At 43.3% G+C, this 13,083-nt stretch overlaps 2 protein-coding genes across 11 annotated transcripts in view; one reads left to right on the top strand and one right to left on the bottom strand.

Annotated features, from left to right (window-relative positions):
• Positions 1-4,595, bottom strand: part of MLH1 (mutL homolog 1) — a 44,563-nt gene extending 39,968 nt beyond the window's left edge. Inside the window, exons 1-3 of one of the 10 annotated variants that reach the window (XR_016232943.1) lie at positions 4,356-4,595; positions 2,765-2,855; positions 626-724 (exon numbers count right to left, since the gene is read on the bottom strand). Coding sequence is in view for 1 of the 10 variants with exons in the window: in XM_002716167.6 (XP_002716213.1) it covers positions 626-724; positions 2,765-2,855; positions 4,356-4,471 (306 nt within the window). In the remaining 9 variants the exon portion in view is untranslated. Of the gene's footprint in view, positions 1-625; positions 725-2,764; positions 2,856-3,322; positions 4,168-4,355 lie in introns of those variants that run through there. The other 9 variants (XR_011388278.2, XR_016232944.1, XM_002716167.6 and 6 more) reach the window with 9 other exon arrangements.
• A 213-nt stretch (positions 4,596-4,808) lies between these two features.
• EPM2AIP1 (EPM2A interacting protein 1) lies at positions 4,809-12,342 on the top strand. The gene has a single exon (XM_070073002.2). It carries the CDS (start codon positions 4,920-4,922, stop codon positions 6,744-6,746), a length of 1,827 nt encoding a protein of 608 aa, XP_069929103.1. The 5' UTR covers positions 4,809-4,919; the 3' UTR covers positions 6,747-12,342.
• The last annotated feature ends 741 nt before the right edge of the window (positions 12,343-13,083 follow it).

Here is a 13,083-nt window from a genome sequence, read left to right as displayed (position 1 = left end):
CTTTAAAGGACTCACAACAACCACACATTTTTATACCAAGAAAATTAATAATAATTTTCTCCTTAAAGTCATCCAACAGCCCATCTGTGTTCACATATCCACCTCCAAAAATCTTTTTACAGTTTACTCAAACAAGGGTCTAGGTAAGATGTCTACTGAGCTGGTTCACACGCCTCTTGAATCTCTTCATCTACAGCTTGTTGTTCCCTTCCTCGCTCTTTTCCCTTGGTTTACCTGCTCAGGAAACAAGCCTTTGACATCCAGTTTCCTAACTTCAACATCACAAACCATGATCATCTGTGCCCAGTATTCCCCGTGGATTGGTACTGAGCTCTAAGTACTGACAGGAGTCACACTGGCTTCTTCATGTATGGAAGGTGGTGTTGGGCTCCTTACCATGAGATGTGCAACACCTGGGTTCTCTGTAAACAGAACACTTTATGATGTTTTAAGTGTTTCTAAACATTTCCTAACCTTGAGAGGTAGCATTCAGTAAATTTATTCAGTTTTATAGGTATCTCACAAGACAAAGTACCTGATCTTATTTACCTCTGTTGAGAAATACAGGTGGCAAGCAATGTCACCACGAGAGGCATTTCACACATTCCTCTGGTCCTCAGCTTACCTCGCCCCGAAAGCCGTAGGTAGAGATGCTGGCTAAATCCTCAAAGGACTGCAGCTTACTTGTAGTGAACCTCTCACACACAATATCCAGATCTTCCTTCTAGAAGACACCACAAAATACATACGTCATTGTCACGTGTTTTTCCAAATCCTTCTGAATTTCTGCTGATTTAACCTAGGAAGGTCAGACTGCCACACTGTCCTGGCACTCCTCCTTTCTCCCGGGTTGCTACTCCTCGGTATCATTTGCTGTTTCTGCCCCGAGTCTCCACCTCCTGACACTGGAGTGACCCTGGACTCCAACCTTGCACCCCTTTTCTACACTCACTCTTCTGAAGACCTCATTCACTCTGGCTTTAAGCACAAACAATTAGGAGGCTTCTTTATTAAAAACCCACATATAAAATACACATAAAAATTTTTTCCCACTGAACTGTTTAAAATGTAGTTATACAAGATTAAGCACATTCACACTGTGGCACAACTGTCAATGACATCCACCTTCAGAACTTCTGCTTCTTTCTCACAGAGAATCTCTGTGCTCAGTAAACACTCACTCAACATTCTAACCTCCTCTCTCCAGCCCCCGGCAACCACACTCCACTTTCCATCCTATGAATCTGACTACTCTAGAAACCTCATATAAGAGAAATCATAAAATATTTATCCTCTTGTGACTGACATTTTATTTAACACAACAACTGCAAGTCTCAGCTGTGTTCAAATGTGTCAAAGTTTCATTACTACTTAAGGCTATTATGCCATTTTACATATCACATTTCATCTCTATTTCATTTGTTTGGGGAATCACAAACCATTTTGCACATCAGCTGTACTACTTTACATTCCTACTGGCAAGGAAAAGGGTTTCAATTTCTCTACTTCCTTGCCAACTTTGTTATTTGTTACTTTTCATTTGTGATAACCACCACCTTAATGGGTATGAGCTGGTATCTCCTTGGGGTTTTTATTTGCATTTCCCTAACGGCTGGCTAATAACGTTCAGCACTTTTTAATCTGAGTCTCCCGGCATTTAACACCATCTGCATGCAGACAACTTCTGATTTTTATCCACAACCCAGATTCACACACATCCAACTCACAGGGATCTGAAATCTAGCATGCCCTAAAATGAACTTCTCACTTTGCCCTAAACCTGTTTCTTTCCATCTCTGCCATCTCAGTAAGTGGTAACTTTTTCCACTTACAGAAGCCAAACTCTTAAAATCAGTCTCAACTCCTCTTTCTCTCATCCCTCCATCAGCAAATGCTGAACACTTTGCCTTCAAATCAAGCCGGATACCACTGATTCTTACAACCCTGCCCGCGACAACTGGTCCAAGGCATTGTCATCGCCTCCCGAAGTGTTGCAAGAGCTTCCTTGCTGCTTCTTCCTTGTCCATTTGCCTCTATTTTCCATGTCACAAAGAATTTTTTATTTTTATAAAACCAACTGTAGGTTTTAAACAAATCTTAAGCTTTTTAAGCAAAACTTAAGCTTAAGACCTTCTAATAGCATCCCGCATTCACAGTAAAAGTCAATGATCCTACCACAGTTCAGAAGGTCTAGCACGGTCTCTCTCAGGTTCCACCTGATATCCTTCCTGCATTCACCCTGGCCTCCTTGCTGGTCCTAAAACATGCCGGGCATGCTTCCATTTCACGCTCTCCGCATTTACTGTTCTCTCTGTCCAGAACACTCATTCTTTAAACAGCCTTCAGACCTGCTCCCTGACCCCTGTCAGTTCTCTTAGGTGTCACATCCACGCTGTAGCCTACCAGAACCACTCACTCTAAACTGTACCCCTTTCCACTTCTTGACTCTGTCCTCTCTGCTGTAGTCTTCTTTATAACACTTAAAGCCACTTGACTTACTATTTATTGTGCCTGTTTATTGTCTGTCTCCTACCACTGTAATACAAGCAATCAGGAAGAAAAGGATTTTTTTTACTGCTATATTCCTAATAGTGTCCAGCAGACTATATACTCAAAAAATATTTATTATTGGTGCTGAACTTTTCAGCCATAAAATCCTATCTGCAAAAGCCTAAAGTTTTTGGAACAGAGCAGGGTTCTGCCTCTTCCTGCAGAGTATCATGTGAGGCACACACACCTCCTATTCCTCTGAGGTTTTACTCACCCTGATTCCAGTGCCATTGTCTTGGATCTGAATCAACTTCAGGCCTCCTTCTTTAACAACAACTTGAATACTCGTGGATTTTGCATCTAAACTGGCACACCAAACAGAGAAAATACTTTTATTACCTTGCAAATACTCTAATGCAAGTGTTTTAATATAGGCCAAGTGATAAGAAACTCCGAATAAACACAAGAGTTATAGGCTCAGTGGCCGCACTGTGTCAGTCTGTAGGTTGTGTGAGGGAAGCCAGAGGCATCATGCCCACAGGACATCTGGCACTATTTCTGTCCCTGCAGGGAAGAAGGGAAGTGACCTCAGAAGTAGGATCCTCTCGGCACACACCTCTGTCTTACGCTCTTTTCAACAGATTTTACTACTTCTTGCTTCAGGTTTATGCAGCCTCAGGTTCCCAAGTGGCTCTCATAAAAATGACAAAATAAAAATTCTAAACGCTTTTCCCCACATTCCCTTTCCCTTGAGAAAACGTAATTATGATCGAGGGGAAAACTGGCAACACATCTTCATGCTTTCAAAGAGTAGCCTGCAACTACAGCCCACCTGCCAGAGAGAACAAATCCAGCCTGGGGCTGTGTAAGTTATCAACCCCTCCCCGGAAACCCTTTATTCGGAAATGACACAGAGTTGCCGAAATATTGACGACCCTTGTCAAGAGACCCTGTCTACAAGCTGCACCAGCCATCCAGACTTCCACGTGGAAACGAGCGCGAGTCGAGTCCATGCAGAGCCTCTTACGAAGTCACACGCTGTGGGGCTCGTGTGCTCAGTGTGTCCGCACAGCACAGCGACCACAGGCCTGTCCGTGCACCCTGCCATCACCGGCAGGGGGCAGCACCCCGGGTCCCCGCTCCTGCGGCCCTGGCTGGTTTGCACGCTTGCTCCCACGGATGCCAGGCTTCGCGAAGTCCACCGATTTCTGCAGGAAGGCTCTGGCGTGAGGGGCATCTGTCCGCCCAGAGCCACAGCCATCTCTCCGCGTTTTCAACCTCTTCCTCCACAGTGACGGCCCGGGACGCCAGAATCCACAGACGCCCAAGCCAGGCACTGGAAAGCGCTAAGTGGGGCCGCCCAAAGGGCAGCAGCCACAGAAGCCGGGCCCAAGTCCATCCGAACCCTCGACCTCCGACGACTGCTCGGGATGACACTCAAAGGACCGGGCCCCGGCCCGTGCTTTCTGCACGGGCTTCGCGAGAAACCCCGCTCCCACGGCACTCCTGAGGAAAACTACGTCCCTGTATTTCCTCCCACTACAAACTCTCACACATGTTTAATGTGGCTTTAAATGAGGTCGCTTCCTCAGTTTATGGCACCATGAAAACAGTAACCCCCAGCCCCCACCCCCCACCCCCGGTCCGGGCTCGGAACAACCCAGGACAGGTCTCGCGAGAGCGCTGAAGGGGCGCCAGGGAAACCGGAAGCGGCGGCCGCCCGGCTCCGCGAGCCCGCGCCTCGGTCGCCAGTGCGCGTGCGCGGCACCCGCCCCGCCCAGGCCGCGGAGGCGTGTCCGCGCCTGCGCAGGACAGGCCCGTTCAGCCGTGTCCCCCAGGGGCGGCCGGCTCGACTACCTCCGTACCAGTTCTCAATCATTTCTTTGATGGCATTAGCCGGCCGCTGGATAACTTCCCCCGCCGCGATGCGGTTCACCACTGTCTCGTCCAGCCGCCGGATAACCCCCGCCACGAGCGACATTTTGGCGCCAGAGAGAGGCTCGCCGGAAGTGCCCTCTCAGCCAATCGCTTCAGCGTTCCGAGCTTACGTCCTTCCGTGAACTCTGGCGTGCACCGCCCTCCAGCCGCAGCAGCTGATTCGGCAGCCTGCCTGCCAGTCAAGTTTCTTAGCTGCGTGGGTGGCGAGGTGTCTTGCGCCCGCCCCGACGCTGCAGCCGCCCACGCGCTGGAAGAGCAGGCGCATGCGCAGCAGGGCCCGCCGGCCACTGTTCTCATTGGCTCGCTCCCCGGAGCCGCAGGGACTACGGAATGTCCAGCCAATAGGAAGGCGGGCGCCATGGCCGGAGGCCGGCGTCGGCCCGCTGAGGTGATTTGGCGCAGAGCGGGGGCGGCGCCCGGGGCTGCGCCGGCTCCTCCCCTCTCCCTGCGGCCTCTCTGAGGTGGGCCCCGCGCTGGTGGCCTCCCGCAGAATGTGGGTGACGCCCAAGAGGAGCAAGATGGAGGTCGACGAGGCTCTGGTGTTCCGGCCCGAGTGGACCCAGCGCTACCTGGTGGTGGAGCCGCCGGAGGGCGACGGCGCCCTGTGCCTGGTGTGCCGCCGCCTGGTCGCGTCCACCCGCGAGCGCGACGTGAGGCGCCACTACGAGGCCGAGCACGAGTACTACGAGCGGTACGCGGCGGAGGGCGAGCGCGCGGCCCTGGTGGAGCGGCTGCGGCAGGGCGAGGTGCCCGGCGCCGGCCCGCTCACGCCCGAGGAGCGCGCCGCCCGCGCGGGGCTCGGGCTCTGCCGCCTGCTGGCCCTGAAAGGCCGCGGCTGGGCGGAGGGCGACTTCGTCTACCAGTGCATGGAGGTGTTCCTGAGGGAGGTGCTGCCCGAGCACGTGGGCGTCCTGGAGGGCATCGACCTGTCCCCCGAGGTCGCCAGGCAGAGGATGCTGAACATCGACAAGAACCTGCGCGCGCAGCTCTTCCGCCGGGCCCGGGACTTCAAAGCCTACTCGCTTGCCTTGGACGACCAGGCCTTCGTGGCCTACGAGAACTACCTCCTGGTCTTTATCCGCGGCGTGGGCCCGGACCTGGAGGTGCAGGAAGACCTCCTGACCATGATCAACCTGACTCACCACTTCAGCGTCGGCGCGCTCATGTCGGCCATCCTGGAGGCCCTGCAGACGGCCGGGCTGAGCTTGCAGCGCATGGTCGGGCTGACCACGACTCACACTTTGAGAATGATCGGGGAGAACTCGGGGTTGGTGTCCTACATGCGAGAGAAGGCGGTGAGCCCCAACTGTTGGAATGTTATCCATTATTCAGGGTTTCTTCACCTGGAACTCTTGACTTCCTACGATGTGGACGTCAACCAGATCATAAATACTATCTCCGAGTGGATAGTTTTGATTAAGACCAGAGGTGTTAGGCGACCCGAGTTTCAGCCTTTACTAACCCAGTCCGAATCAGAGCATGGGGAAAGGGTGAATGGACGTTGTCTGAACAATTGGCTTAGAAGAGGGAAGACGTTAAAAGTGATATTCTCGCTAAGAAAAGAAATAGAAGCATTCTTGGTTTCAGTCGGGGCAACCACAGTCCATTTCTCAGACAAGCAGTGGCTTTGTGACTTTGGTTTTTTGGTGGATATAATGGACCACCTTCGCGAACTCAGTGAAGAATTGCAGATTACTAAGGTCTTTGCTGCTGCTGCCTTTGACCATATCTGTGCTTTTGAAGTTAAGCTGAATTTATTTCAAAGACATATTGAGGAAAGAAATCTCACACATTTTCCTGCCTTCAGAGAACTTGTTGATGAGCTTAAACAGCAGTTTAAGGAAGATCAAAAGATATTTGATCCTGATAGGTATCAGATGGTAATCTGTCGGCTACAAAAAGAATTTGAGAGACATTTTAAGGATCTCAAGTTCATTAAAAAGGACTTAGAACTTTTTGCAAATCCATTTAACTTTAAGCCTGAATATGCACCAATTTCAGTAAGGGTGGAGCTAACAAAACTTCAGGCAAACACTAGCCTTTGGAATGACTACAGAATCAAAGACTTGGGCCAGTTCTATGCTGGGTTGTCTGCTGAATCTTACCCAATTATCAAAGGAGTTGCCTATAAGGTGGCATCTTTGTTTGATAGTAACCAAATCTGCGAGAAGGCTTTTTCCTATTTAACTCAAAACCAACACACTTTGAGCCAACCCTTGACAGATGAGCATCTGCAAGCCCTGTTTCGGGTTGCCACAACTGAAATGGAGCCCCATTGGGATGATCTTGTGAGAGGAAGAAATGAATCTAATCAATAAGCTTTTGTAGTACAACTTTGAAAAGCTCAACAAGAATTCAATTCTAAACGCAAAAAGTTTTTTTTTTTTTTTTTTAATTTTACTAATTGGGATTGTGGGAAAGCACCAAGTTTATTGCCAGCTGTCCAGATGGGTCTCAATTCAAATCCTCTGACAGTTGTCTTTTTTTTTTTTTTTTTCATCTCAAATGGCAGCATGGGACTGAAACATGAGAATACCACCTTTTTAAAAACAGTTTAATGACAAAATCGTTGCCTTTTACTTTTATGATATTGATTTTAAAGAACTTTAGTATTGATAATGTTGAGTTGAATTAAAAGTTTGTTTTTGAGGTGTCCTGAAGATATATGCCAAAAATTTTAGCTCTTATTTTAATGAAGTGTTAAATTTCTAAGACCCATAGTCTGAAATTGTCAACTCCTTAAGTGTGTGTTTGAAACAGTTTGCAGAAACTGACATAACAAGTGTGTAAGTTTCTGAAATGAAAGAAGGTACATACAGTGGAGGTATTTTGTCTAACAAAATGTTTGAGACTATTTTTTTAAAACGTATTTCTGAGTCTGAAATAAATATTGACAGATTTCCTCCCTCTCATTTACCCCCCTACCTACTCCAAAGATACTGATATTACCAGTAGAGGGAGCAATCAAATGAAACTGTAGTTAGAGAAGCAAGAATTATTTTTTAAGTTGCTGATTTAGGAGATTTCCTGCAATTTTGATTTAAGAGTAACCAGATACTGGGGATTTCCCCTGTGTCACAACTGGGGGCTGTTTTGTCAGCTTGCCTATAAAAGGACTACGGTAAGTATAGAATCTTAACCGTTGTCATTTTTTTTTTTTTTTTCCTACTCTAGAAAGCAGTTGACCCTGTCAAAAAGGGTGAGGAAAAAAGATTTTTGCTCTCCAGGATCAGGATACTTTAGCTTACTTGTCCTAGCTGCATGGGTGTTACTGCTTTATAAAGAAATCCTGCTTAAAGGAAAAACTTTATTTCAAAGTGATATAGTTGTGTTAGCTGCTGGAAATGGATTTATTCTAGAGTGTGAAACTGTTCTGTACATTCTGTATTTAAGACAGTGCACAAGTAGAAATATTCTCAAGAAGCAGCTGTGTGCACAGATGGTAGTAATTGCATATTTCTAGTAAGATATCTGCTTTGTGCTAAAACAAGTTTCAAACTGGTGTTAACTTGGAAAAAAAAAGATAATCTTGCAGTAAAGTCCAGTATCCAAACTGATTTTAACACAGGACTCAAATTGTAGATCCTCCCACAAATATAATATGAAAACTGTTGTGCTAAAGTCCTGTCTTAATTATTGCAACACATTCCAGCTGGCAAATTGAATGAACGCGGATACAACCAAGAATTTAGAAGCTGGTACCTGAGCAACCATGATAGATATGTAAGAGACTAAGAACCAAAGTTGTGTCAGTGGTTGTCAACCAGGGCCAGTAAACCCTCCTTCCAGAGGATGCTGGGAAGTGTAGGGGCACTTTTTTGGTTGTCATATTTCCCAGGGGGTTCGGCTAGTATTATAAGCCTAAAGACCCACATCCCCTGCAGTGTATATGATAGCCTGTCAACAGTGAACAACTTAACCCTTCTAAAGTGTCAGTTGACCCCAATGTAGATTAACATATTTCTAGGGACAGGGCAAATTACCGGTAGAATAAAATTAGAAGGGCAAGTTGGGAAAACTGGCTTGATAGGGGAGTCTAATTCCAAATTCCAAGTCTGGCTGGTAAGGTGCAATGAAAGCTGGTAGGTTCTAGTACCTCACAATACCACTTACAAATCAGTAAGTAGTATTGGATTAAAGGACTGTATTCTGTTGTACATATTTAGTTTGGGACAGAAAAAAAAGTTAATATATTGATGAGATACCTATCAAGAATGATCAGGTTCAGATTTAAAACAGGGAGAATCTACCGGTAGTTTTCCAATAGCTTTGAGTATTCTCTTTCATACAAATGCTTTGTTACTTGAAAGATTGGAAGACCTGAGAGCTGTTTTGCTTTCTAACCCCAGTTCTTAAAAGTGAAATGTTGTACATTTTGTGATGTTCTAGTATGTTTTTGCTTACAGTGATAATAAAATTAGTTTGCAACATAGTTTCCAACACTGAGTTAAGGAGGGGATAGAAGCCAAGGATTTTAAATTGACCCTCAGCAATAGAGAATTTGCTATACACTAGTCTTGTTTGTGGAAAAAAAAAGTATTTTACTGTTTTCTGTATAAATATTTCTGTAACTGCATGGCAGTCTAATTTTTCCTTTGGTATAAATAATGGTTGTTACTGGTCTGTTTTATCAGTGAATATAGTTAAAATAAGTACTATTTTTTTAAAAAAAGAAAACTCTGTTCTTAGCAGTTACTTCCCTGTTTCTCCTGTTCCTACTAGTTTTCTTGAAATATTTGTATTTCCAGTCTCATTGCCACCTAAACTGTTCCACCAGGCTCACGAAGTCCTTGTCAGTATTACTGTAGCTTTGAGGAGGTAACCATCTACAGGTATACTTTTTTTTTTTTTTTAATCTTTACAGGTTCCTCTTCCCTTAAATATTTGTTCTTAGGTTTTCGTTTGTTGGTTTGTTTGAGGCTGCCTTCTGTTATCTCCCTCAGTGATCCCATTTCCTTTCATGGCTTCAATGACCACCCACATGAAAATGACCCCTGAATTCCTATCTCCTTTACATATCTTTTCTAATTCATAAGTCTGGTTATTAACAAGTCCCTTTTGCTGTCTCACAGGCACCACAACATACCATTGTTCTTGCCACCAAACTTGTTGCTCCTCTCATGCTCCCTATTTGAATAGATGATACTACTACCAGCCATTCAGTGAGCCTTGCCCAGCCCAAAAACCGAGTTTCCCATGACTTCCCGATTTTGCAGTGCACTGTGCTGTTTCAGGCTATCAACCTACCTAAATTATAGCAACAGTCTCCTTATTAGTCTCTGATATTTATTCCTTTCTGCACTGTAGCCAGATTGTTCCAGAAAACCGATCTGGTCATAACACTCTACTGCATTCAGCACTGCTTTTAGGATTAAAAACTAATTTCTGTGAATCTTTCAGGTCTAAGTTTATATGCCACTTCATCAAAGAATCTTTCATTTATGCCCTCTTGTAGACTCATCTAGTAGACTAGGTACCCTTACCACATACTTAGCACACTTACTGCTTATTGATCACTGCTAGACTGTAATCTTTATAAGGACAGGGACCACATAAGCCTTGCTCACTATTATATCTAGTGCTTAGCGCAGTGCCTGGCATTTCAGTAAATACTTGAATAAGTGTGTAGTATTTTATGATCTTTGAAATTCACAATCTCGTTTGACCTGCATAGTCATCCTTCCTTAGACTGTTCATTGGGTGATTGTTATCCACATATTACAAATTAAGAAGTGAAACTAAGTTCTTTGTGAGTAGGGAGCTTATGTTGTATTCCCAGAATTTAGTGTGGTGCTTGGCATGTGACTCAAATCCTTATTATGTCAGTGTTAAGGAAATAAACAGATTGCAGTTTTCCCTAGGAAACATTAGTAAAGTCAGGATTCAAACCCAGGTATACTCAAGTAAGTCTACTGTGTAATATTAAATTTGTGCACCTATGATACAGTGTCTTCATTTTTTTAAATTTCCAAATGCAGAATTCCAAGGGAACTTACATATAGAGAAAAGAGATAAGAAAACTAGTGAACTAAGACAGTACTTCAGTAATTAAAAAGTTACATTCAATATTAGAAAAAAATAGTGCTTAAGAGTTAATATCCATTTTTCATTTTGTAGGCATCAAACTCTAGAAGAAAACGGCATGCTATTTACTTGCTACTTTCTTTACAGGTGGTTTCTGGCTCTTCTGGGATTTAAAAGTAAGTAAATTTAATAAAATATTAGAATGACTTAGCCATTCTGATCACTAGATATTCATTTCACTTGCTTTCCTACCTACAGAATATCTTCATCACTTCCTCAAGTGGAATAATCTAAAAGTGATGTCTAGTTAATGTGTACTTTTAAGGTTTGCTCTGTCTTTTTGCTTTCTTGTTCTCATGCCTCTGTGAACTTCATTTCTAGATAACCAGAGCTTTCCCGGCTCTTTGGAGAGCCATATCCTTAATCTCTTTTTTCCCCTTAAGCCATTTTGTTCAATTTTAGGGATCAAATAGTATTATACTCTTAGTTGGACTTAGTCGGGGGACACATGAACTCATTCAGATGTCCTCATAGTAGGTATGATAGTCATCAGTGGTTTGATCTTTGCTGCAAAACCAAGTTTAATCAACCTTTGAGTTAAAGGGTTTCTCATTTTTACCTTTTTGTAATTGAGAAATTGTCTCATCTTACCAAGTACTTGAGTTTGTGAATTTTCTACCCCTTTTCACTTCTGCCCACAAACTGACAGTTCTTTTCTGAGTTCATCTTTTTGCTGTACATTTTGTCAAATGCAGCAGTAGCAACCACAAGATATTTTGTTTTCCTGTCTTTTTCTTTAGCAAAGTGTAGATTATTTGTCTTATAGTTAATCTCAAGGGACAGTTTCACCTCTCCAAAATGTGAATTTCCTCTAAATTTTTTCCATCTTCCAGTAGCAATTTCCTGAGTACCTGTCAGCTAACCCACTAAGCTGAATTGAAGTATTTTAGTTTTAAGGTTTTTAATAGCCAGTTTCTGTGTCCAGGTGGGCCAGTTTACATGGGATATCAGTTGCAAAGTCTCAGTGTCATACACCCTTGTCTGTTGAGACGTAGCCAGGGACTTCTTTCCTTCATGTGGACAGACAGGGGTGGACAAACTTCAGCTCACAGGCAAAATACGTCCTGCTGCTTTTTTCTTTAAGTATTATTGGAATACAGCCTTGTCCATTTATATATGTCTGTGGCTGCTTTCATTTTACAATAGTAGAGTTGAGTAGTTGTGACAGAATGTATGCCCCACAAAGCCTGAAGTAATTATTATGCGACCCTTCATGGAAAAATTTTGCTTTTAAGTTCTCATTTTCTGGGACCCAGGTTGATAAAGCATGTGCCATTTGGGGTGTGACTTTTCACTTTGGGAACTGAAAAAAGAAGTTTGGCTAGTAATTTATAGGTCCTTTAAAGCACATGGTCACACTGAAGTTCAAGGAATTTCATCCTTCTGTATACCTGGGAAGAAAACCAGAAATACTTGGAAAACAATACTACTGGTTAACATGTCTCTATATCTCTCCAGTTAGAGAATTTTTTGAATGTGGTTTTTTTTCTTTTCATTGAAGTAAAACTTAAAAGTGTATAAATATTAAGTGTACACCTTAGTGGATTTTTATATACACCCTTTATGCCCCTCTCACACATAACTACTATTCTGACCTTTATCACCATGGATTAGTTTCAAAGCTTTATGTAAGTAGAATAATTACGCACTTTGTGTGTCTTTTGTTCAATATGTCAGTGAGAGTAATCAACGTTGTATGTAGCTGCAGTTCGTTTTTAACATTTGTGTAGTATTCCATTATATGACTGTATCACAATTTATCTATTCTGTTGGTAGAAATTTGGGTTATTTCTAGTTTGTGGTCATTATAAATAAAGTTGATATGAAAAATTTTTGTATGTGTCTTTCAGTTAACATGTTGACTAAATGCTGTTGGCATTTTCTTTGATATGCACCCTGCTTCCGTGTCTCTCTCATACGGTTTATTCTTCACACACCAACCAGAGTGATCATAAATCTGACAGTACCACTTCTCTGCTCAAAATCCTCCAGTGGCTTTTTATCACAGTTTTTATCATGGCCTAAAAACCTTGCATAATTTATGTTCACACATACCCTTTTTCCTACCTGACACTGCATTATATCATTTATCCAGGTCCTCCTCACTTTGTACTAACCACTGCACTTGGTAATTTGGGAATGAAAATAAATGATTTGGCCTTGCCCTTGAAAAGGAATTCGGAGCAGGTAGTTTTGACATAGGACAGAAGGACAGAACACTGGTTTATAATAAATGAGTTATCCTAAGTAACACTAATGTTTAACTCCTGGAGGGAAAAAAAAAAATTCATTGATAAATTAACATTGATAAATTCAAGAAATGTAGATCTTGTATTTTAGTTCTACTGATTATGAATTAGAATTCAGCTTGGTTATGACACTGTCAAAATTATTCAGTTCTATGAGGGTTAGGGGGGGTTGAGAGCTGAGTTTGAACAGGGGTAGGAAACCAGGAATAAGTAAAGTACTGATAGTAAGTCCAAACTAGAACAGTCATAATAAGGGACCTCCTAAAAGGTTGTACCATTGCTTTTTTTAAGATTTATTTATTTGAAAGTTACGCAGAGAGAG

The sequence above is a fragment of the Oryctolagus cuniculus genome, chromosome 4 (assembly GCF_051225735.1).
Source record: "Oryctolagus cuniculus isolate XC-2025 breed Fujian yellow rabbit chromosome 4, ASM5122573v1, whole genome shotgun sequence".
Taxonomy (NCBI): Eukaryota; Metazoa; Chordata; class Mammalia; order Lagomorpha; family Leporidae; genus Oryctolagus; species Oryctolagus cuniculus.
Note: the sequence above shows the minus strand (reverse complement) of the source record. Positions and strands in the feature narration are given on the sequence as shown.

Coding starts and splice junctions, on each gene's coding strand:
- EPM2AIP1 (XM_070073002.2), top strand. CDS start 4,920: ATGTGGGTGACGCCCAAGAGGAGCAAGATGGAGGTCGACGAGGCTCTG.